General features: G+C 40.8%; 1 protein-coding gene across 4 annotated transcripts in view; it reads left to right on the top strand.

The window, feature by feature from the left end:
- The window catches only part of Dip2c (disco interacting protein 2 homolog C), a 419,016-nt gene that overhangs the window by 302,709 nt on the left and 89,836 nt on the right, over window positions 1-26,471 (top strand). For all 4 annotated transcript variants that reach the window (XM_063260126.1, XM_063260125.1, XM_063260124.1 and 1 more), the window contains 8 exons: window positions 263-373; window positions 8,723-8,846; window positions 9,198-9,307; window positions 9,685-9,787; window positions 11,076-11,140; window positions 11,902-11,995; window positions 12,131-12,250; window positions 13,579-13,693. In XM_063260126.1, coding sequence (XP_063116196.1) covers window positions 263-373; window positions 8,723-8,846; window positions 9,198-9,307; window positions 9,685-9,787; window positions 11,076-11,140; window positions 11,902-11,995; window positions 12,131-12,250; window positions 13,579-13,693 — 842 coding nt within the window. The remainder of the gene's footprint in view (window positions 1-262; window positions 374-8,722; window positions 8,847-9,197; window positions 9,308-9,684; window positions 9,788-11,075; window positions 11,141-11,901; window positions 11,996-12,130; window positions 12,251-13,578; window positions 13,694-26,471) is intronic.

Here is a 26,471-nt window from a genome sequence, read left to right as displayed (position 1 = left end):
ATGCAACAATAAGGGTAGTTGTATTCTGATAAGAGTATTATAGATGGTGGCTGTTACTGCCTTACACATAAAGTGGGAAACATTAAATACCTCTTAATAAAGTGCACCTTACATAGATCACTCCACTTTTATTACAGCATCCTTTTTTCCTTAGAGTTTAATCTCACCCTCTGAGGAAAGGAGAATTCCTGCCATAGGGTTTTAGAAAGTGGAAGACCCTGTTAATTTTGGAATTCCTTCCTCTGTCTGGCCCTTCCTCCAGGTGGCGCTCGTGTTTCCCAACAATGACCCAGCTGCATTCATGGTTGCTTTCTATGGCTGCCTGCTAGCTGAAGTGGTCCCTGTGCCCATCGAAGTGCCACTCACGAGAAAGGTAAAGAATTTGGGATTCATTGTTTGAGGCAAGGAATGGGCTTAGTGGCAATTGAATGTTCTGTTGGGTAAGAATTTGGAGATGTAGCTGAGTATGGTGGCACATACCTATAATCCCAGCATTCTGGGAGGCTGAGGGAGGAGGATTGCAAGTTTGAGCCCAGTCTGGGTAACTTAGTGATGTAGCAATGCTGTGTCTCAGATTTTAAAAGGAGCTGTGGATATGGCTCAGTGTGGAGGCCCTAAGTTCAATCTGTGGTACCATGGGGGGGGGAATTGTTCAGGTAGCAGTTTCTAAAATGACTTTTCATCTCAACTGGTTATGAATCAAGATGCGTGAACATATTCTTGCTGTTTCTAGGAGTGAAAAGATTTTCTTCAGTTTTCCCTATAGAGGGAACAGTTATATACACAGCGTGATTTAACTGCGGAGTGCTTTTTACCAGACGTGTAGTGTAAGCATACTTGGTAGTAGAACACTGTGCTAACTATTTTCAGTCTATAAACAATGGTTGGCACAGCCAGGAATGGTGGCACATGCTTGTAATCCCAGCACTCTGGAGACTGAGGCAGGAGGTTTGGAAGTTCGAGCCCACCTTGAGTAACTGAGCGATTTAGCAAAAACTGTTTGCAGTAAATAAAAGGGGTGGGATATAGTTTAGTACAGAAGCCCTGCATTCAATTCCTGATTCTACAAAAAAAAAAAAAAAAAAGAGGAGGAAGAGGAAGAAGAAGATGAAGAAGATGATGATGAAGACGAAGAAAAATCATGCTCCATGGTATCAGATGAACTACAAAGTCAGAGAAATGATAGCTGTATCTTTATTCTCTTTTTGTTGTCAGCGGTGATAGTGATTCTCATTCAGATACCTTGACATTGTTATGTCCCAAGATTACCTGGGGTTCATCAGACCTTGCTCTTTTTTTTTTTTTTTTTTAACAATTTTTTTTTTGTCTTTTTCTTTTTTTATCGGTACCGGGGATGGAACTCACGACCACACACTTGCAAGGCAGGTGCTTATGCTGCTGAGCTAAATCCCCAGCCCCAGACCTTGTTCTTTTATGAGGATAACTAAGCTGATCTAAGTACAGAGTATAGAAACGAATGACATTCATACACATCTTACTCATCTCCAGCACTCAGCCCACAGGTTGATTTGCTCATTGACCACTCAGGCCACAGCATCTGGGAGAAAGGTCGGCAGAGGGCTGCGTGGAGGCAGTAGATGTGGTGCTGCATCCACAGAGCCGTCAGAGCCACAGGAGAGGGATCTGCAGCGAGATGAAACCCCTGAGGCAGATGTGCCCTTGGCCCTGCCCTTAAGTCATCCTGCTTCATTTAGTGCCTCTGTGAGGCAAACTGGGTAACTTTCACCTCTGAAACACAGTAATTCCATGTAGCCAAGAGTTTTTAAAGAAACATCCATCTGTTTTTATGATTTCACTAAAATTAAAATATATTGGTTCACAATTTAAGAAAACATTCTGCTACCTCATAGAAGGCATTGTCACTCTTCAGGGCCAGTGTGGGTTCTGTGCTCAAGTTTCAAACTCAGCTCTTTGTGTGAGAAGGGAGAGAACATGGGAATCCTTTTGAAAGTGGAGAGGAAGGAGTTGCCATTTTAATTTCCTACATACAAAGTCAAAGTCTCCCTGCTTGGTTTTGTAAGCATGTGCAAATGTCAGGCAGGGCTGTGAGCCCTCACCCTCAATTTCTATAGGGGTTTGTACCAGCACTCCACATGTGCAATAGACATCCCATAAAATGCTTCCCAATCTTCCCAAGTTCTGTAATCATCCTAACATTTGAGTAAAAGTGTGGAAAGATATGATGGTTTATTTAGCATGACAGCTACATCTTCCTAGCTATTCTTTTAGTCCCATTATTACCCTTATTCTGACCTCATCTTGATGTGTATTTCAGTGGGCAGAGGCTTTCTGGAAATAAAGGAACCTGTTCAGGATTTGGAGTTTAAGGCTGAAGTCTCCCATGTTCTCTTAAGTAATGGTAAAGCGATGATCTGGGGGGCAGTTGTGGGCTAGCGAGCCTTGGGGCTAGTTCTCAGTCATTAGGCACAAAACATTTATCATCTGTACTAACCACTTGCCCGTCACTAGGACAAAATACTAAATTCCTGCAATTTAAAAATGCAGTTTATTTTGACTCACAGTTTCAGAGGTTTCAGCCCATCTGTTTCTCTAGGGCAAAAATGGTATGGTAGGAGGTGGTAAAGTAAAGCTGCTCACCCCATAATAGCCAGGAAGCAAAGAGAAAAAAAAAGAATATACCCTCTCCAGGCCATGCCCCCAGTGACCCGCCGCTCCCTAGCCCTCAGCTCCTAACTGTACATTCAGCTGTGAACCCATCAGTGGATGAATCCCCGGATGGACTACAGTACCCCATGGTCCAGTCAACTCCCAAGAGCCTCGCCTCTAGACATGTTAGGCTTCTAGGGCATATTTTAGATTTAAACTATAATGCAGTGATTGTTAGTAATAATTACATTATCTTTTTCTCATTACATAGTTTAGATTGATGTATTTTAAATGCATAGCCTGGCGTCTTCCAAACTAGGCCACTTCACATATGTCAACCGTTTGAATGAAATAGATGAAGACCTTTCAGAGAACATATGCATGCTGGTCTACAGTGGCAGGGCTGCCCTCCTGTTATCCAAAATGTGAGGTGTAGTTTGAAAACCACCAAAGCAGACATACAGAAAGCCAAGTAGGTATTGTGTGGACTATGAAGGATTTTACTGTTACCTGTTTTTAGGATGCTAAGAGATGACAAAGATAAGGAGCTTTTGGGTCCTGTGATAGAAATGTGTGTGGTCTATTTGAAATGCACCAGACACCTTTCTAACAGTATATAGATGTGAAGGTGTGACAGTGACATCTGAGAGAAGGCAGGGCTTTATTCCATTGTGCAAGGACCTGATAGTCACCTCACTAAGAGCCTTGTGTTCCTAAAGAGGGGTCATTGGACTTACTCAGCACAAGGCAAGAGTGACCTGAGGCCTCATTAAGCACCTTGTGGTCACAAGGTTCTGGGAGAAAGGTCAGAGGAGGGAAAGGTTAGGTGTATGGCAGGAACCTAAGATGTCTCAACCCATGGGAAGCCATGGAAGAGCCACCTGCCCCATGGCTCCCTGCCCCCAGGACACAGAGTGACAGATACCGCTCAGTGGCTTTGATATTAGTTACCAAAGTACCACAGAAAACAAACTTTATCTGAAGAGAAAGTGCTGGCTTTCCCTCTATGCCCTCTCTTTGCCAGAATATTTTCTGAGGGAGAATGTAACCCTGAATTGACTTTGGTTGTTGGTGAATCAGGCTCTGCAAAAGTTGTGGAGAATGAGCAGGCTTGGAAGACCCCTGGGAACCTTTCCTAAAGTGAGCAAATGAGTCACTTGTAGGGATTCTAGGAAGTGAAGGTGGCAGGGTAAGCAGTTGAACTATGCAGTTTGGAAAGAGCAGAACAGAACAGATCTCTGGGCGAGATGAATCGGGACCACCAGGGCTTATCCTGACTGTCCCAAGCTTTCTGTTCCAACTCAAGTAGTTGCAGAGAGTCCTTGCTACCTGATGTATTCTGTCTGTGGTGAGTAGCTCTCTACTGCATTCTGGAAATGATCTGTTGCCACTTAGAATTTTAGACCATTGTTTATTTGCATGAATAAAGGTTTGACATGTCCAATTAAAATGGAACCTCTCCTAGGCATGCTGGTTCATGTCTGAAATTCCAGAATTGGGCTGAGGCAGGAGACTGAAAAGTTTGAGCCCAATCTGGGCCATATAGTAACTTATGAGATCCTGTTTCAAAGTAGAAAAATTGAAAAGAATTGGGGTTGTAGCTCAGTGCATAGGTCATGGGTTCAATCACCAGTAATACAAAATAGTAATAGTAATAACAATAATAAATATTAAGTGAGACCTGTGCAGGGAGTGACATGAATGTCTTGGTACATGCTTAAAACTTATGTGAACACTCAGTGTTTTAATAAAGGATCTCTGGAGCAAGGAGCAGGGAGGAGCTGCTGAGGAGTGGGATGTGCACGGAGGGCACCTCACTGAAGGAAGTGAGGCTAAATGGTGTGGCTGATAACCAGGGTTTTTTCCCCCACCCCCTCCAGGGTGTGTATGTGGTTGTTCTTGTCAATGTATACAATGTGCATAGGTGCACAAGTATGTAGCATGTCTGTGTGCATTTATGTGGGCTCTCATTTCTGTGCATTTATATACATGTAAGTGGGCATATCATTTGTGTCTGTATATGAGATATGATCAAAAGATACACTCAGTGTTTAAAAGAGATGTATTATAGTTAAAAGAGACATTGCCCCTGAAACTCCTTAAAATGCTCCCTTTCACTTTGAACACATCCCGTTATTTTGCCACTTTCTGAAGGCTTTTTGAAGCCTTTTATGAAGTGTAATTTAAAGAAAAACATACCGCAAACACTGTTGCCCAGTGGCATCCAATGAACAATGAGCTCGTGAAAACATTATAGAGTGTCCCACCACACCTTACTTACCAAATCCGGCACCATGCAACTTCTGATTCTTCCCCCAAATCAAAATGATCCTGGTGGAAAGGTACTAACCACTTTGAACTATTTTGGGACATCAAGGCAGCCACAGAAAAGCAACTAAAGAACCTCAAAGAAAGAGGACTTGCCAAAATACTTCAAAAAGTGGCAAAACCAGTAGGATTAGTATGTTGGAAGCAAGAGGGAATATTTTAAAGGAAATTAATGACAATCTGTCTTTTACTATACTAAATGTTAAAGTTTAAGCATTCACCATGTTTTTTGATCATACCACATTTGCTGATGGTGGGGGATACTTGCCTAGGTGGTGTCTGTCTGTGTGTATTGAGGACAAGGAGGTCAGGTTGACAGGACATTAACAGTTGTTGATGCTGGATGATGGGCACATGAGGTTTATTTTTCCTTTTCTGTGTATCTTTGTCCTAACAGCTGTACATAATTAATGTGCCAAGTAATAAACTCAGGTACATAAATAGTTAAAATTAATAAAATTAAAAGTAATAAACTCAGATATATAGATAGTTAAAAATGTTTGGTAAAATACATTCATTCCAAGTTTCTTATTACTGATAAGGAAAATTTGTTTTGCCGGTTCCTTGTTCCACCTGATTGTATTACCATAATTATCTTTAAACTTAACTGTCTGCAGCCTTTTGTGTTGACTCTACAAAGTAATGCGTTTAAGGTTCATCTCTCCATTACATTATTTTCTAATATCATCTCCTGAGAGCTAACAAGCTGTTGAGCCAGCAGTTTTAGTAGGCAAAGGATGAAATTGAATAAACACCAGTAGCTGTAGGGTTGCCAGGATGAGAATTCATGGGCAGTGACTTGTCATGAGTTTAAGCTTCTCTTCTTAGACAATACTGTGAATGAAAGGTGCTTTTTGACTGGTTTAGGAGGAGAAGGATGGGTGATCATCTGGTAACATACCCATACTGGCCTGTCCATTCTAGTGAGCTCTCAAGGATGTACTGTGAGAGAGGCCATAGGCAAGGAAGGACTTAGAAAGTGGCACAACTAGTCAACTCCTTTTATGTTTGAGAAAGATTAAAAGCAAAAGGTTTGAACTCAATTTGGTATAGTTTTTCTTCAACAAACAAAGTGAGTTATTAAGAAAATTTTGTGATAGAGGATTGCTCATCCACCATCCCAGTATTTCTGAGGAGGTAATGGTACATGTGACCATACCTCCTTCAGTGTGGCACTGTGTCAGCCTATGTCTGAGAAAGAAACTGCCTACCAAGGAATATGCTTATTTGTAGGGAGAAACCACATGGAAAATCCAGGTCAGAGTGCGTGTCCTTGGAAGACTCATTTCATTCCCTTTTTTCCTGAGACTGAACTGAGCTGGTGATCCTTGGTTGGCTTCAGATCCAGCCAAGGGAGGCAGCAACGACCTTGCCAGGGACGGCACAGGGACCCTGTGGACCCTGGGAAGTCATTGCCACTGGCCTGGAATGCAGCCTTGCATCCTGACCTGAGGGACATGTGCAGAGACTAAGAGGCCCAGGACGAACTCCATTCCCCTTGTCTTGGATGCTGGCGTGCCTTGGGCCCAACGGTGGGGGTGGCTTCAGGTGGGGGTGGCTCCAGTGCAGGAACTTGGTGTCAGGTGAGGGCTGCCCAGGGCTGGCCACCCAGCCAGTGGTCCCTGGGAAGGACTTTCTAGAGGCAGAGGAGGAGCAGGTTTGAGGACAGCTCCTTGTGCTGTCTGCAGCAGCATCTTGGTCCCTCTCCTATCCAGATGGTTTCTTCCTTCCTTTTTTTTTTATACATATGGTTTCTAATCTCTTACATTTTAGGAGTCTTTTATGTACCTGAGTTTATTACTTGGTGCATTAAATTATGTACAGATGTTAAGACAAGGTGTAAGAAGACCTAGAAGACCATAGGGCTTCTGGCCAGGAGGCCCAAGGTCAGAGTGGCTCACCCTGTCGTCCGTGTCTGTGTAGATGCTTCACGCAGCTGTGCCTCTGACCCTGGCTATTCCCTGCTGGGAGACAGCTGAGGTGCATGCCTGCTGACTCAGTGTGGTGGTCATGTGTCAGGAAAGAGCCGCCTCCTGCTGCTGATGCCCATGGCATCCCACCTGTCTCTTCCACCTCTGCGGAGTGGCAGCTTTGGGAATGTGGTAATCAGATTCACATTACTACACCTGATTGCACCTTCACTTGAGAATGTATTGCCAGAGGGAAAAGCACTCACAGAATGTTTCCAAAAGTGGGACTGTTCCCCTTCCACTGAGGCTCACACCTCTTCCTCCTCACTGGGTACTATGCTTTGTGAATATTCTATGTAAAGAGACATATGCTCACATCATATTTAAATCTACACTAAGAAAAGTGTGGGGGCTGGGGATTTAGCTCAGCGGCATAAGAGCCTGCCTTGCAAGCAGGCAGTCGTGAGTTCGATCCCCGGTACCGATAAAAAGGAAAAAGACAAAAAAAAGAAAAAAGAAAAGTGTGAACTAAACACCTAAAAGACTATGGCTTTGAAGTATTAATGCTGCTTAATTTGTGTAGGTGAAAACACCACCCTTTGTTCCATGGTTTTGTTAGCAAGGCATGACCCAGGGAAGTCTGCAAGCCAGGCCCCTGGTCCCCTGACCACTACTGTGTTGTGCTGGGCTGTCATTGGGGTTCACACAGAGCCGTCTGAGGAATGCAGTGCTATGATGCCAGGAATGTTGACTACTTTGGGGCTTTTATTTCATTTTGTAAAATAAACATTTACAAAGCAACAGAGCTGCATGAGTGAAAATAAAGAAATTGAGTCGAATTGACTGGGCCACTTTCTCTGAGCAGCTGGTTATAATGGATAATAAGACTGGCACAGGTGGCAGTCCCTGAGGCAGCTGCAGCTAACAAGCCTCACCTGTGATTTCTGCTCAGGTGTAATAGTCCAGAATCAGTGCTGGCAGTGGAACAGCTTCCAGACTTTGTGTCTGTAGGTTAAGGTCCTAGAGCCGTGGCCTATTTGTTATTTTGTTGAGATGTCATGTGCTCAGGGTTGGAGGAAGTGGCCTGGGTCTTCATTCCTCTAGTTGAAAATGGCTCTGCCTCATGCACTACTCCATCTGTTATATTAGCTGCATCTCTAGTCTTTGAGTATTTAAAAATCAGGCACTTGCTGTTAGTATGTTCAGTACAAAGTGTTTTCTTGGACCCTTTCTGTTTTCTACAGTAATTAAGTCTTACAATCATAGTTACATAATTGAAAAGAATCAGAGGCAAATAATAACAGACTTTTTCTTTTCAGCATTGAGGGTGAAATCCAAGTACATTACTGTTGAGCTACATCATCAGCCTTTTTTATTTTGATAGTCTCACACAGTTGCCCAGATGTGCCTTGAACTTGGCATCTTCCTGCCTCGTCTTCTGCAGTACATGGTTTACAGGTGTGCACCACCAAGCCTGGAAATAGCAAACTTGTAATGAGACCAGCCAAGTGCCACCCACATGCAGAGTCTTTTGCATACACTCTTGTCATTTGTCCCATGAAAGACACTTGTGAAATGGCTATTTTCCTCCATTTCATAGATGAGGAAATTGAGTCCAAGCAAGAAAACTAACCTGCTGAAGGTGGCATAGATTGCAAATGGCAAGGCTGGTGTTTGATCCCACTTCTGCTGACTCCCAAGGCCCTGTCCGGGTGCACCTCTAGGTGTTCAGAAAGGGAGAAGGGGCTTAGGAAGGGTAGTTCCTGTTCACATATCTCAGGTTACACTGGACTTTTGGCAAGAATGGAGCCATATCTCTGCTTTTTAACTTTTCTCTCTTTGTTGCCCTCTCTCAGGACGCAGGGAGTCAGCAGATAGGTTTCTTGCTTGGAAGCTGTGGAGTTACTGTAGCCTTGACTAGTGATGCTTGTCACAAAGGGCTACCGAAAAGCCCGACAGGAGAGATCCCGCAGTTCAAAGGTACGCCAAAGAGCCAGTGAGAGCTCATGGGCTTCCTGAGTCCTTTATGTCCTTTACAAGACTGCTCCCCACTTGGGGGAAGCCTGGTCAGCTCCAGCACACAGATCTGCTCACATGTCAGTGTCTTCAATGACACATGTGGCCCCTCAGCTCGGGGTGATGTGATGTAACTTCTGGTGGCTTGGGTGCTCTTTTGTTGATGTTGTCTTGGATTTGATGATAAATAGAAACACCAAAGATTTCCTCCAACCTGATGTGGTGTTTGAAGATGCCTCAGGGAAATAGAAAAAGAAAGTTCACAGACTTTTCTGGGTACTCCTTACTTAAAGGAATTTATTGCTTATTTCCAAGGTTGGCCAAAGCTTCTGTGGTTTGTCACAGAGTCTAAACACCTCTCTAAACCTCCTCGAGATTGGTTCCCTCACATTAAAGATGCAAATAATGACACTGCTTATATTGAGGTAAGTCACTGTCTCCTTCCATTGGGTCTAGGTGTGTACTGTGAGAACTGACATGTATTTCTCATCATAACATCAATGCTAGAAGAGTGAGACTCAAAGTATCTCAAACACCATGAGATGCCAGGCCTCTTGGTACATATGGGTAATCCTAGTACCCTGGGAGACTGAGGCAGGAGGATTTCAAATTCAAGCCCAATTTGGGCAAATAGCAAAAGTTTTAATCGGGCTGTGCATATAGCTCCATGCAGAGCTCTTGGGTTCAATCCCTAGTCCTGTAAAATAAACAATGAAAAGAGAATTAAATACTTTCAGAGGCTGATGGGTGAGGACAAAAATCTTGTTAGAATGACTTTGCCATGCACTGTCTCTCATTTCAGTACAAGACGTGTAAGGATGGAAGTGTTCTTGGTGTGACTGTGACAAGGATCGCACTGCTGACACACTGCCAAGCGCTCACACAGGCGTGCAGTTACACAGAAGGTATGGACCAGACCCAGACCCCCAGGCACCTTGGTTCTCTAAGAAACTCTCTTGACCAGGGTGCAAGATGGAGTGACCCTGTGTTTTCTAGTAGTAACTGTGAAAGCAGTTGAATGTTACTCAAGCAAATGTAATTTAATTGCTGGTATAGCCTGTTGGTTGTGTTATCGTAACCATTCCACTGGATTAGCTGCCTAAAACCACAGACACTGAAACTGAGACTGAAAGTCCAAGACAGAGACTGGTAAAGTTGGTTCTTGGTATGATTTCCCTTCAGACTGTCAATGGCACCTCTCACTGTGTCTTCACCTCCCCTTTTCTTGAGTGTGTTTCTGGGGAAAGAAGTTGCTCTTGCCTCTTACAGGGATGCCAATTACAGCTCTACTCTTAGGATCTTAGTTGATATTAATTACTTTTTTAAAGTCCACACTGCACACACATCCACATTGGGGTCAGCTAATACTTTATCAGTATGAACTTGGGGGTGCATAACATACCCATAATAGATGTGTCTATGAAAGCTTAAAAAATGCCCATGCTTTGTCCCACTCCTGCCCACTGAACAAGAATCTCAGAGGATGGATTTTCCAGGCTCCACTGTGGACTTTCAGGAGAAGAAAACTAGTGAACTGATAGTTTTCTCGCCAAGTGGCAGGCAGAGGTAGAGTGAGCAGAAGTAACTATGGTAACAACTGTCAGTTGGACCTGGGGAAGGAAGGGTTAAAACAGATGTCTTGTGCTGTCTGGCTTGTCCCCACATGTTCTGTGCAGGGGCACAGCTACAGCAGGACCTCCTCTCCAGAGATGTGCCCCTCACATAATCCTGGAATATTCTTCTGTCCCTGGCTCTGTAAACCTCATTGGGTTTATTGTGCCAGCTCCACCTTTGAGCACTTTTGGTCAAGCATCATAGACCTAGGCACTGCCAAAAATGGACTCCTGCCTTCCCATGTAAGGCAAGCTAACAGCAAGATGTGCTTCTCTTCCTGGGAGAGACGCAGGAGAGAAAGGAAAAGAATTCTTTTTGGAAGAGAACACAGCAGGGAGAAGAGGGGAAAAATACGTCAAGGAAAGGATCTGTTTTTAAGACATGGTGTGAGTAGCTATCACTGTCTGCTTACGTGTTAGATTTAAAGCCTGGCCAGTGCTTTCCAGTGGTCTGATTGATGGCTGAAGAATTTCTATGACAATGTAGTGAAGTGGTTTTCGTCCAAGATGCATGATTAATCCCTGAGGTGGTGTTAGGTTTTCACCTCACCACAGTATCATGTGTCTCTTTCTTGTACAGCTGAAACCATTGTGAATGTGCTAGACTTCAAGAAGGATGTTGGGCTGTGGCACGGCATCCTCACGGTAAGTAAGCCCCACCTGCCTTGCTGTGTGTCTGCATCTTAGGCAAAACTGTGTGTCAACACTCAGATTTTGGTTTGTGTATAGAGTGGCATGGATAACTCCCTTCGTCCTGTGATAGGAAGATGACAATCTTTTTTAGAGGCCCTCGGTTGTTGGCTTATGTAGGTTTCAACAATCTGATGGAGCCAGTTGCTTTCAGTGGCTGTTTTCTTGAGTCCTGGGGCCACGTGTCAAGGTTAGAGCTACAGAAACAGGCTTCTAAACAGTCATGTGAAGTTCACTATCTTTCTTCCACCACTTTTGGCTTTTGAGATTTTACAGTAATGTTAGTAATGTCTTATTCATGTTTAGGTCACTCTTCTCTACATCTAATCTGACTAGGATGTTCTTATTTTTCTGAGTCAGTGCTTATGAATATTTAGGGTATCTAGTATTCTATTATTCCACAAGGGAGAAAGATTTCCACAAATTTGCCATTGAAGATAAAAGTCTTGCAAAAGTTGTTGCATAGCCTTGCATAGGAGATATTTGTCTTATCTTTGGTAGTGCCACTTGATAAAGGATGACAGTGCCAGTTGGGGGCCCTTGTAATAGAGATGTCATTTTGGATACTTATGTGGAGCATAATTGCTTAAAAATCTCCCTGTGTCTGTTTCAAATCATGGTAGTTTTCAGTCTTTTTTTTCCCCTTCATTCTCAAGACCTCATGTAATATTAAAGCTGCCTTGCTTGCTTCTTGTGTGTGTATTTGTTGGTTTCAGAGTGTCATGAACATGATGCATGTGATCAGCATCCCTTACTCGCTGATGAAGGTGAACCCCCTTTCCTGGATTCAGAAAGTCTGCCAGTACAAAGGTTGGTCTCCCCTGCTGCTCACTGGTATTTTTGTGACAAAATGGTTTACCACTCCCCATGAATCACAATTGCTTCTTGTTTTCAGTGTTGGACAGTTTGATGGTGACACATTTTAACTTCTGCTTTTCTTTGTAGCAAAGGTGGCTTGTGTGAAGTCAAGGGATATGCACTGGGCATTGGTAGCACACAGAGATCAAAGAGACGTCAATCTCTCCTCACTCCGCATGTTAATAGTGGCTGATGGAGCAAATCCCTGTAAGTGACAAGTCCAACTTAACTTGAAAGATAAGCAAGCATAGAACTGCTTGTTTTCCAGGTGTCATTCTTCATGCTTTGATGTGTCTTTTTGTAATTTCAGTTGTAGTTAAAAAAAAAAAATTGCTTTAAATAGCCAACTGGTATTATCCACTGTAGCCTAAAGGCAAGATAGCAGAATGGTTAAAAACAAGGTGTTTGTACACAGTAGTCCTGCGCTAAAGTGAAACAGCACAGTTTTACACAGAGACTTTCTTTTCTAATCCTATCTTCTCAGCTGTAAGATGGTATCCAAATCATAAAGTTTTTGAAGATGAAATGGAGTGATCCTTATCTTATTAATTTAGGATCTAGTGGTAGTTTTATTGGTCAGTAAATGAATCCGTCATTTTTATTGGAGCATCATTATCAAATCCTATAACAGCAAAATACTGAGGTAGAGCAGTTTAGCACTTTTATAGAATATTGTATACAACGTAAGAAATACTATAATCAACTGAAATAAGAAGCTACCTGGCTTGTTTTTGTGAAGAGTATATAAAGCCAGAAGCCAGCTGAATGAAATAAATGGAAAGGATGTTTCTGGCTACATTTGTCAACTGTACAGCACACATATTTGTAACCTATAGCAGCTTGCTCTTCCTGAATGCCTGATGCACAAAAGTGAGCTTATAAACATAATTTAATTATATAAATGACTCTTTCATTTGTAAGATAATTGTCTAAATGTGAGATAATTGAATAGATAATTGTTTTTTTAATTATTTCTTTACAGAACAATACATCTTTACAGCACAAACCAAACTAAATCTGTATTGGAAAATAGGTTTATTTTAAATCTTTCTAATAATTGTTGTACCTTAGTCCCCTTTGGGTTAATACAGGGTAAAGTTTTATTTATTTAGTTTAGATTTCTGCATTTCTCAGAACTTGCATCCTAAAAGTGGTGGAATGAGTTCTAGAAAATTCACTAAAATGATTTTCAGCAGTCAGACAGTATGTCTTAAGTGTAGAAGCTCCATTTTAAAAATGTTTGAGTTCTATAAGTGTGAGAAAAATATTTTTTTTTTTTGGTGGTACTGAGGATTGAACTCAATTGCCTGGAGCCTACCAGGCAGGCACTCAAGCCACTGAGCTAACTCCCTGACCCTAAGAATATGATCTTTCATTGTAAAATAATAATAAATTGTATTAACTAAATTATTTCTCCATGCTGCCTAACTCCGCTTGTGCTCAAATCCTAACTTCAAAACTGTTTTATATCTTAAGGTATTTATCACGGAGCACCACACTGCAGCTGTCTGATCATTGTCCCTCTCTCCCTCTAGGGTCTATTTCTTCTTGTGATGCGTTTCTCAATGTCTTCCAGAGTAAAGGCCTTCGGCAGGAGGTCATCTGTCCATGCGCCAGCTCTCCAGAGGCCCTCACTGTGGCCATCCGCAGGTACTGGGACACATCAGTAGAAGTCGGCCTAGAGTGAAGCTGCCTTTGTTCAGCAGCTATGCAATGTGGAAATCCTAAGGGCATAGGAGTAAGAATATGTCCTCATTGTCTCAAGATAAATTTATTTTTCTCTTGGATGCTTAGATTTCTTTGAATCATCGAGATACATGAGGAAAACATTTCTATACAGTTTCATTATAATTCTTAGTTGGTAGAACTCTTGTATGATAGTGTGGGTGGCAGTAATATCTTATCTTTACAAATTACTCTGATTTTCATTTCGTTCTCTCAGGTTTGGGCCTAATTTGGGGATGGGAGAGAGCAAATATTGGATGAAGTGAGGTTTTTGTAACAAAGTATAATCCTTGGCATGATTTGATCTATCTTTCTTTCTTTCTTTCTTTCTTTCTTTCTTTCTTTCTTTCTCTCTTTCTTTCTTTCTCTTCTTCACTCTTTGCCCTCTCGATACTGCACCTTTAGGAAAAAAAAATGATTTCTGAGCTGTTGAGTAGCACAATGGCACTTTAAGAGGCTTTCAGGTCTGTGATGACCAGGTATCCCATAGCCTGGACATCTAGTTTCAAGGGGTACTTTTGCCAAGTTAGACATTATTCATAGTGTCCTGGATCATAAGTCAGTCTGGCTTGCCCCAGAACAGCATGGTGCATAGGAAGGAAATGGTTTGGGGATGTAGAGGGGTTCTTTTGCCAGAATGAGAAGTTGAAAAGTATTGAACATAGTAGTGGTCTCAAAAATAGATAGCAGGAAGGTCATTTTGATCACTATCATTGGTTGCAGTTGGCTGTCAGTCATCCTTTCACCTCTCAGCTGTCAACAGTAATGTAACAAAGAAGGTGTTTGTATCATAGAGATACTTGGAATTTGTGGCAGGACGTTTCTGTATTCTGGGGTTCCATCTTTGATTAGGTTTTATTTCATAATGGACTCTGGTGTAAGAATAGATGGCATGGAAAACTTAAAATACAAACTACATAAGTTCTGCTCTCTGTACAAAAAGATAAGGGCTATTCAAAAATACACCCTGGAAGTTTCCTTAGATAGGAAAACTGATGCCTTGAGGCAGAAGTTCCTAATATATTGCTGACCAGATTGTATGGATAAGAAATTGAAAGTCTTTAAAGTATCAGAAGCTACTTCCTATTTTTATTGAACCACAGCGTAAGTCTGTCAGAAGTTGCATGGTGTGAAATCGAGTGAATGAGGTAGATGAGGACACACCACGTTTTCACAAGCCCTCCTTTGTGTGTATGGCATTCAGTAGCAATGTGCATCATATTTTTAATCACACTTTGTAAATATATAAAAGAGGACTGTTTCACAAAGTGCCAAGAATGATGAGATCAGTATGTTTGAAGGTGGGAGATGTTTTGAAGGAGACTATGGCAACATATATTTTACTATAATTTTGTTTCTTTTTTTTAATACCGGGAATTGAACTCACGACCTTGTGCCTTCCAGGCAGGCACTGTGCCACTGAGTTATATCCCTGGCCCCCTTTAAAAAAAATCAAACATTTTTCCAGGTATTTTGAGCACCTCCTTGAATGTTACCACCTTGAGTGAATTTTTACATGTTCTCCTTAGCAAATTTTCTTCTAGTTTGTATACATCTGGCTTTTTCTTTTTTCTGAAGTTGAACCTAAGGGTTAAGATAGAAAAGGTCTGTGACTACAACAATCAAATATTAGTTTCTAATCTTGAGCCAGTTTTACTGCAAACATTTAATAAGCATCTGAAGTTCTATTCCTTCGCTTCATTCCTTTGCAACAAGCTCTCATTCACCCTTGCTGTTGGGGTCTCTGATTAACCACCTGGTTGGTCCCTTGGGTTCTGTCACTCACACTCAAGGTTATAGTTTCTTCCGGGTGTCCCCACATGTCACGAATGGGTTGTCCCACGCTGCCTGTGCATTGCACAGGACCATTGCAGCAAGGAGCTGGAATGGAAAGGAACTACCATAGGTTTTATAGATTGAAAATATTCATGGGAAGGAGAGAATAAGCTGAAAATGGTATAAAAATACAATACTAGGTGGAGGCTGTAACAGGCTTACCTTCTTGGCAGGGAACAGTTTATTAGTTCCCACAAGGCACATCTTCATGTAGTCTCTGTAAATAGAGAAGATTAGACAGAATAAACAGAATCTGCGTTTCCAGCGAGTCAACATGGAGCGATTAGGAAGGAATAGGTGTGGGTTGTACAGTGTAGATTTTTGTTCTTGTTTGTGTCAACTGATAGAAAATAACCTAAGTTCTTTTGTGTTTTTTTTTAAATTGACCTCTGCCTGCAAACTGGAACTAAATTACTTTCAATGAAAATCCAAGTGATACAATCTAAATGATTTCACTTTACATTTTTGCTCAGAATTGTGTAGGATTTTTTTCAGCGGCCACAGAATAAGAACAGTGTTTGATCCTCCTGCACCACTCTTGCATCTCTTTCTCAGCGCCAAGGGTCACTTTCTGCCTAGTGACCACAGTCACCTGGTCTGCAGATGGTTTATGGTGAAGAGTGCTCGGATGCACGTCTCCCCCACCAGTCCCACCCTGTTTCCTGATTCTGAGGGCCCAAGGGAAGTTCATTTTGATCCTGAAATCTGTCCCTAAGGCTCTGCTTATTTGTCTACAGTCTCTTTGTGTTTTTCCTGGGAGGTTTTGGAAGCCATTAGATGATTAGGTTTCAGTATCGGCCCTAATGTTGGAATTAAGCACCCATAGCTAGGCTTTTTGAAATATTTCCATAACCATCCTTGAAACAGGGAAATAAAAGATGGCATGTCTTACTGGCTAAATCTTGTTTTCAAGAGCATTTGAGAAAATACAGAGAGCCTATACACCTGATAGAAACCTACAGAGCATAAATCTTGTCCTCTTGTCTTTATGCATGCACCTTTATTCAGGTCCACACTACATTCTTTCACATAAACACGCATCATCTCCTCTTCTACCCTGATGTGGAACCACAGAGGAGGACCTCTGCTACAGGGGCTTGTATTCTTAGATAATGTGTTGTGACGTCTCTTCATTCCTTTCTTTTCCCTTTTTACTGCTTCCTAGCTTTTGTCACTTTCAATTTTCCACACCTGTGTCCTATAATCTTTGCAGTATACCCTGGGTTTGGTGATTCATCTGAACCAATTTTTTTTCTTTTAAATCAAGGCAGTCATTTTCCTGAAGGAATCAGTTGCCTAATCTGCCATGTTCCATTTTCATCTTTCTCTTCTTTTCTTTTTTTTTTTTTTGGTACCAGGGATCAAACTCACACTTGCTAGGCAGGTACTTAAGCCACTGAGCTAAATCCCCCGCCCCATTTTCATCTTACCTGTCAGTATTCTCCTCTACCATGACTCTGCTTATTCTAATCAAAACAGAAAGCATATTAATCATCCATACAAGTTAGAATGCATAGGTGAACTACCGGCATAAATGAAATTACCTTCCCTGGTATCACAGGGACTTCTGTATCTGTAGCTCACGTGGTCTATGAATATGAGCTTTTGTATGTGTATACGTCTACACCTACTAACTTGATCCTGTGTCTACACCTACTGACTGGTGTTATGTGTCCACACCTACTAACTTAGTAGTCTGAATTTCAGAGACACATTGGTGAAATTTGGTGATAATATGTCTCTTCTATTTTGCTCTTAGATAAAATAAGGAAAGGTTATTAAAAAATAAGACCAATTCCGTTCTAAGCCATGCTTACTCTTCCATGTTGACTCTATCGTTTTAACCAGATGTTGGTAATTTTTGAAAAATATTCATGGTGAGGTTAAGCATACATAATCTGAAAATAAAAGGTTTAGAATGTTCTAAATTTCGAAAGTTTTCAATTCAAGTAGGAAATTTCCTATCTGACCTCATATGTCAGTTTGCTGCCAAAACTCAGGAACAAAACACTTTATTCAGCATCTCCAAAGGAAAAGACACCCCAGCCCCTTTAGCTTTGATGCGTACACCCAGACTTCCCCACTGAAGCACACTCACAAAGGGCAATAAAACGTGCAGGCCACTTTACCAGGGACAGCTTCTCCACAATATACAGGTCAGGTCCTGTGTACAATTACTACTAACAGTTTTTGATTGTCTCCATGGTATAGAGATGGTGTAAGAAGTATCCAAAATAATTTGTAAAAGAATCAAAAAGAAAAGACATTTTATATCTGTAGCATAATGAACCAAGCTGTTGAAGGGACTATGCAGCAGTATAAGCACAGATGCCTTACAGAAAAGGCATAACTTCTGGTGGGATTACTAACTGCCCTGTCTGACCTGAAGAAGCAGAGAGCTAAGCTATTGGAGTTCTCTGCTAGAAATGATGGACAAAGTTAATGAAAAATAGACAAATTCTGCATAGAGCTGAAAATGAAGATCTGGCTTGTGTAATGAACCAGTGGATCCCTCAGCATCACTGTGAACACGTGCCACTTGCCTCTATCATGGTAAACTGAAATATGTACAAAAGGAAACAGACTTGAGTTTAATTTAAAAACAGCACAACTGGTTATGATACCACACACCTGTAATCCCATCTACTTCAGGAGGTCAAGTTACTAGATCACTTGAGGCCAGCTTAGGCAACATAGCAAAAGTCCATGTGAAAAAGTAAAGAAATTTTTAAAGATTGTTGTGATAAAGCTTTTGCAGATCACAAAGCAGTGAAGAAATCCACTGACAGGTTTGTCAGGGTCATTGCTGATGAAGATCTGGCATCAGAACAAATCTGCGATGCTGATGAAGCGTTACTATTTTAGCATTTTTGCCCCAGATGGACACTGATCACAGCTGAAAAGATAGCTTCTGTGATACTTATGGATACCACAGCCAAAATAGCTATGCTGGGATGTGCTGAGACACAACAAAAGCTGGCATCTTTACTATTTTAGAGGAGCAGATTTCTTACTAGTCCACTATGCTCCTAACAGAAAGACAGGAGTTGCCAGTAACATCATTCCCAACCGGCTTCCCAAACATTTTGTACCAGCAGCTTGTGCACAGCACAGGAAAGCTGGGCAGGATGATAGCTACAGAATATTATTCTTTGACTGCTATTATATTCTCCAGCTGAAATTCTCATCTCATCTCATGGTTTCTGCCATGTGCTTCCCTGAAAAGATGCCTTCATTAGTCCACCAATGTGACCAGAATATCAACAGATGAATGAAGCGTCAGTATAAAAGTACCTTATTGAGTAACCAGCTGGCAACATTGAGCAGGTGCATGGGTGTGGAAGTTTTTCAACGGGAGCTTAGCATGGAGGATGCTTTCTGTTGTACCAGTGCTGGGGACACAATGATTGAAGGCACATATGTGGGTACCTGGTATAACCTCTGGCCCGTGGCTGTGTACAGTGGTGAAAAACAAGTTTACTTTAAAGGATTTTGGATGTCAAGTGAGAAAACATACCTTGAGAGTCTGCTGGCAAGGTGGAAGAAGTGAGAGAAGATTTTAACATTAGTAGTGGGATTGTGGTTGTTCTTTCATTGGCTGATGTTGAAATAACCAAATGGTTCTGAATCAAGACGATCATGATAATAGTTATGACAACCGTGACATTTACCCTGCAGAGAAAAGGCCAGTAAATGAGATGAAAATGTGTTGAGGGGCTTATTAAATTTCATGCATTTATAACAGTAAGAAATCAGTTAGTTTATAAAATCAGAAAGACCAAAACGCTTGTCAAGGAGCAGATGATTTGTGGACCATTTGAACCACTATCCAGCAAAATGCTTCCATTGTAGAGGACTTGCTTCCTGGTCTTTCAGCTGTTACTGCTCTTTCTTCCCTCTTAAAGCCCTGTGCTCCTTAAACTTGGGAGCAGAGTGTATCCTTGCAGGTGGAGCCCAACTGTTCCTGCTGCCTGGCGGCCGTGCAGATGTTCCAAGACGCTGTGATGCTGCTTTGTTAGCCCTAACATACTGCTTTTTCACTGCAATACTGGTCATCATGTTTTCTAGTCTTAAGTACTGATATGTAAATAAGTATAAGGAAATCGTTACTGCTAGTACTTAAATTCAGTGTCGGGAATAAGGGTAGTGCCCTACACAGATTGTCTACATGGGTTACTGAGATGGTGACACCTTGTTTTTTGGTGCTTCAGTGTGCACAAACTTCTGTTTCATAAAATAATTATTTCATGTATAGGATTACTTTCCAGCTATGCATGTACAAATATTTCAAAACCCGAAAAATCCGAAGTACTTCTGGCCCCAGGTATTTAGGGTAATGGATACTCAGCCTGTAAAACCTATGTGAAAGCATAGGTTTTTAAGGCTGTTTCAATCTCATGTAAGGGATTGGAGGCCACAGATAGCACTCCAGTCACCTTTCTTCTTGACGCTAGATCAGACTCCTCTAACAAAAATTAAAACAGAATATTTTGAAAATTTAGGCTAAAGTTCCCTCAAAGACAACAAAAAGGAAGCAAGATACAGGAAATACTGGAAATTCTGATGTGATTTTTAGAACTCAATAATATCTTCATAACATTACTTTGGCTGAATGATTTTATAAGATAAAGGTTCTGTAGAAACACTACTTCTGCCCAACAAATTCAGGAAGAAAGAGCAACTCCCTGCTACATGGAGCTAAAATTCCTAGTGAAGGTCCACAGTGCTAAGAGTTTGCATAGTGTGCAATGTTGGGACTCATTATAAGTTTTGATGTTACTAAGATTACCCTTTCTGGACCGGGGTTATAGTTCAGCAACAAAGTGCTTGCATAGCAAACACAGGCCCTGTGTTCAATTGATGGTATCCCCCCCCAAAAAAAAAAATATTGGCCTTCCTACCTTCAGTATCCAATCAGAAACAAACTGGTAGGCAGAAATCCAGATGTATACCACAGCAGTTACTTGCTGCATGTTTGATATGGTGATGATCTCTCTGGACTTCGTCTGCTGCTTCATAGATTTGAAAGCTCTTTTAAGTGTTTTTCATTTTGATTTTCCTAGATGCCTCCTTATTCAGTAGAAGAAACAGATATGAGATTTAATTGACTTTCTACTTGTGTTACTGTGAACCAATTATCCCTTAGAAGTAACCAATTTCTTTACCTACAAAAAGGGATAGTAATTCCCATTCTTCTTAATAATCATGTCTGCTAATACCACCTGCGTCCATTGAATGTTGGAAGTTATGATCAAAAAGCACAGCTTGGACCTTGCAGAGTTTCAGACTTTAGGTTATGTATTTAATGTACCACTGCCTGCCTTACAGGTTTCCACCATTGTATAAAGTTAGCGTCGGAGCTGGGGATTTACCTCAGTAGTGTAAGCACCTGCCCGGCAAGTGCAAGGTCATGAGTTTGGTCCCCGGTACCAAAAAATATTTAAAAAATAAAAAGCATCAGATCCAGAAATACAAAGTATAGACACTCCTATCTTTTAGATCTTAGCAGTATATCAAGAATTTAGTTTTCTTTCCACATAGGTAATCTGGGTAGAGGGGAACCAGAGGATATGACTTTTAATTTAAGTAACAGTTACCATTATTTCCTTCTATTTTAGCATTTTCAATATAAGCAATGTATAAATGCATTCTTACTATTAGAAATGATTGAAAACTCCTTGTCTCTTCCACTCTCCAATCTCATATAATAGTCATTCTGTGCTTATAGTTGTCCAGACAGAAAGCTTAAAACTCTTCCTGTTCCTTATTTTCTTATACTTCCCCCAGTCTGCTGGGACATACCTAAATCCAACCTCTTCTCCTTCCCAACCGCTGCCCAGTGCCATCACCCAGCAGTTCCCTTTTAGACACTTAGCTCTGACAGTCATATATCATCCTACAAAACTGGAGGCTGGTAAGGGCCCAGCATTTTCCTGTGCATTTTCACACATGTGCACATAATGTACATATAGTTTGTAGTTCCCATGAATGGTGCTATATGTAGTTTTAGCTTTCTGTTTTTTAGTTTGTTTTTATTTAAAGATGAAGGTGCTGCTAATACCCTAAAGTATGCTCTTACAATCTGGTCTATTGAGAAAAAGCTGCAGCAGAAAGGATATGTGCCTTGTCATCAGTTGTCAACAGCCTACCAAGGCTTATCCAAAGGAAAGTGACAGGAGAAATAGCAATCAGGTAGTGGTCTTGGGCAGCTGCCTGAGGCATATCCACACTGCTGCCTTGGCAGGAGACGAAGTTCATTCCAGTGCTATGAGAGAGCTCTGGAGTGCAGAGCGTATGTGCAAGAAATCTGTTTCTAACCAGAATCCCCAGAGCAGGACATGGTTTTAAATGGCTATATGGTAAAGACTGACCAGAACACAGAGATAATGAGACCAGAGTGTGTCTCCCACCATCTCATCTGCTTTGTGCACATGGAGATTCACATCCATAGCTCACCATAGCCCTTGACACACAGCCTGTGGTGTGATTGCAGGAGTGAAGGTGTTCCACACAGGTTCCAGCAGCCCCTCCTCAGATTTCCTCCCTGGTATGCAAGGTGATGGGTTCCGGCATGCTAGTTTTCTGTTTGCATCATTCCTTGGGTTGAGGAACAAATAGAGCGGCAGGAAAGGATGCAAAGGTGTGATCTGAACTTTTTAAATTACACTGGGCATTACTGTATAAGATGATGTGTGATAAAGTTAAGGATAGTCTTGAGTTCAGGCTTTCTGTCTGACTGCTCTCCTTGAGCCCTGATCACACTCTTTGGTCTAATGAAAACAGCTGCCTTTTCTTTAATTATTATGAACAGGATACATATTTAAAGTACCTAATGCTGATACATGAAAAGATAATCTTTATAATTAGCTACTGCAATTAGCCTCGCTGATTGCCAGAGATGAATGTAGGTGATAATGACTCCATTGCAGTGGTGGATATCGGAGACAGAGTGCTACTCTGTACGTAAATTCTTTTTGCTTGTTCTTATAGTTGTTTTAAAATACATTTGATAAAAGCTGTGTTCACATTTGTGTTTTTATCAACATGGTTATCTTTGGGTGGTTTATGTAACATAAGAATAGAAGAAAATTTCCCTGTGTGGTGGCATTTCACATGGATTAATGTGCTCCATATACATTAATCCAAAGTTGTTTTTGGATGATGACCCAGGGCCTGTAACTTCACACTATATATTGTCTTCACATGTTGCCATCTTCTCTCAAACATGCAGAAGACTTTTCTTTATTTTGTAAAAATTCTCTACAGTAAAAGATACATTACATCATCAATTCCCCTTATACTGAAGACTTGATAAGAGGTTTTTTTGTAAGAGCTCAGAAAACAGATAAAGTTTAGAAAAAATAAGTAATGCATAAACCCACTTAAAGTGGGATCTGGGAAATATAGATTTATAGATTTTGGCACAAGAGCAAAATGGTTGCATTCTTAAATGTCCTTATAATATGTATAATTTTTAAAGAAAAGTGTTGGGCTCCTTTTTCAATTTTTCAGAATTTTCATTAGAGCATGTTTGCAGTATATAATGAAGATATTCATAGTGGAAAATTGGCACATGTGTGTAACATGTCTTAATTCTTTTTCCTTCTCTCGCTACTGCATCCCAAGTGTTTGGCTATGACATTGGACTGCTCTGCTACAGAGAAAGGTCTGCAGAAGACTAATTTCCCCTGGTTAAAAGGGGTTTGCAGATTGATATTTCCTTTCAGTTGTCATCTAAGCTATACAGATTGTGTTCTTTGTATAATAATCTTCCTGGGATGGCTCGTTCTGCCCTGGTAATGAAGAAGAAATTGGGCTTCCAGTAAACAGTGCACTGAGGCTGATTGCCTGCTTGGCTTTTAGTCCACTTAATTAAAAAAATGCTACTCAATTGTTATCTATAATCAGTGAGGATAAAATTGCAAATGTATTTGTTCACCATTTGTAGACTTTTGGTCCTTTGGGAGCATCCATCACTTTGTAATTCTTTTCTGCAAAAAATGTAAATCACAAACTGGAGGTAATTATGAGAAAAGTGCTCAGGTGGCATTAGGGGCCGGGTGGCCTGTGGATCGATCAACATTCTCAGCTTAAGCAGGACTGGTTCCTTCTAGAGCCCCTGGGCTTATGAGGATGGTGGCCACGCCCACTGGTGATTTGAGATATTAATATGGTTTTTTCTATAAATGACACAATGTCTCACACAAAAGAGTATGTATTAAAGGGTTTTGGAGCTTGTAGAGTCAATGAAACTTCCAGTATCCCACTTCATGAATGAACAGGGTGTATTGGTGCTTCCAAGAACATAAAGCAGACTCTAGTGATAGGTGGGACAGAAGAGTGGGTTTGCACCAGGCAGGGGGTGGTGTGCCCTCCAGTTGTCTGCTGAGTCTGCTAGTGGCAAATCATTGCTATCTCTTAATCTATCTATGTTTGCCCCATAAAACCAAAGGTGTTTTTCAAAATAAAATCAAGAGTCTTCATTGTAGGATGTTTAAGCTCCTTGAATATGAGTTGGAGAACTGGGAATAAGGGTGGGAGGTGTGCCTATCTTCATGAATAAGCATTCTCAGGTGTCTTTCTTCAGGTATGTCTGTTTACATGGATGCCCGCTTTCATTCATATCAGTGAGGTGATGGCAAAACATCAATTCTTAGTATAGTCTACTGTGTTTTTCCACATAATCTGTTTTTACTCAATCCTGTGGTTCCATTGTGTTCCTGCAGTGCATGTATTGGAAATTTGATCTTCCAACTTGTATGTTTAATGGTGTCTGGAGTTGGGACCTTTTGGACCAGATGATGTCATCAGGGTGGCACATTGTTCCTGAACATACTAGCATCCAGAAGTGTGAGCTAAACAAGTCTCTATCCTTTATAAATAACCATGTTAGTAGAATTCAATTACAGACAAAGAAAACAAATTAAGACACTAAAGTATTGAAAATTATTTCGTTAATACTGTCAGCATCCCATACTATTTTGTGTGTTTCCCTTTTCTACACGAGTAGTTGTAGAATAGAAGATGACTATGGCAACATGGACTCATGCTGCCTAAATTCACCAATAGAATTACAACACAAAGATAAATTAAAAATGAAAACCAAAAGATTATTTATTTTGGCTCCTGTTGTCTAGATTTGCTTGCTATCTGGGTCTGTTTCATCTTCAGAATACAGATAACAGAACTTATTAATTTTTTAAAAGCTACACTGTATTAGATACTCTTTCAGCACGTTTATGCATTAGCTGTTAAAAATAGTAATTATGTAACATAGTAATAAAGATACATCTTTGTCTCTATTTTCTACTTTTTGGAAGAGTCTATTTTAGAAATTATAAAGGTGAGAGAAAACCAAGAGAAAAGATATCCAAAGGAGATATTATACTATCTAGAGCTCATCTGGTATTGAAAGTAAGTGATTTCTATCTAGGACATAACCAGTGAACCACCATTTTAAAAAAAAGTTAGCCCTTAAATTGAAGTTGGGACTGAGCCAGGGATGTTGCACATTGTATAAGCACTTGCCTTGCAAGTGTAAGGTCATGAGTTCAATCCCCGGTACCAATCGATCAATCAATAAATTGAAGTTGGGCTTTCTAATATATTCTTTTACTTCTTAGAAAAGTTAGATTCAGAGATCTGTAGTCTTGCTTAAGTATAGAAAGAGAAATTTTAAATATTGTTTGTAATTTTATCTAAAAATGTAGGTAAAAATCTGAAACTTCTTCAACTACAAAATAGTTTTGAGGTAATAATCATCAAAATGAGAACATGACTTAATTGAGCAGCATCCAAGGACAAAATGACTGTATCTTCCTGTTTGAGTCATCCTGACCAATTTTATTTAGGAGCATGTTCCTCACTGGTTTGATTAAATTGTACTCAGAAGTTTGTTTTGGCAGAGACAGAGAGGATGGCTAAAGAGGTGGCCCCATTCCTTGCTTAAATTATCCCTTCTGGTTCCAACCCATAGCTTGCTGTTATGACATGGAAAGTCGACAAGGTAAATGAAAAACAAAATTTGCAAAAAGTTAATATTTTGATCACAAATATTAAATAATATATTCATCAAGAGTGCTATCCTAAGACTGCACTAAACTGGGTAGGCATGGATCTTTGACTCAGAGATGGTAGAAACAAAACTATTCCAAGTACTATGAACCCATACATAGGCAACACGTTTAATAGGAGAGGGAAATGGGAGGTTCAGCCAAAGGGAGCAGCACTGAAGAAGACATAGGGTATCCAACTGGCTGGAGAATGAAGAAAACAGCGAGCTTTTAGGGAGTTGCTGGGATAGACTAAGAGTCCAGTAACTTTCCACTAAATTGCTGAGTTACACTTGTGGATGGCACCATTGTTTCTTGCAGACATTTTGGCCGTTTTTAGATGGTTCAGAGTATAGGATACGGTCGGTGCTTGGGCTACTGAGACTGTTGAAGAATCAAAAGATGAGGCAGAAAAGAGGATCAGGAGAGGAAAAAAAAGAACACATAACATCTCTGATAGGCAGTAGACCAAGTAAACCCTGTATTAATCTTAGACTAAATAATTATAATTACCTCTATGAAAAGCTGCAAAGAACCTGACCCAAGAGTTTTTGTCAGCAAAGAGGACAGATGGGCAAAATATCTTGAAGAGAAAGATGTGAAGTTTTTACCGTGTTAGTCACTTATCAGATATTTTAAGCTAAGTGAAGAGCTGATGTTTTCAGTAAAAATACCCTTGAGGTTTCTACATGGTAACTGTGTCGTGTTATCATAACCAACACTTGAGAGGTGTTACATCAAAGCTAGTGGGAACCTAATGTATTGCTCAGCTGGGTGACCTCCAGAATTAGTGATTTTAAGTCTACTAGGGGCAA

The sequence above is a fragment of the Cavia porcellus genome, unplaced genomic scaffold, assembly GCF_034190915.1.
Source record: "Cavia porcellus strain 051 isolate PalLab524CR breed Dunkin Hartley unplaced genomic scaffold, mCavPor4.1 scaffold_13, whole genome shotgun sequence".
NCBI classification, from domain to species: domain Eukaryota; kingdom Metazoa; phylum Chordata; class Mammalia; order Rodentia; family Caviidae; genus Cavia; species Cavia porcellus.
The sequence above is the reverse complement of the archived record's forward strand: the minus strand, read 5'-3'. Positions and strand labels throughout refer to the sequence as shown.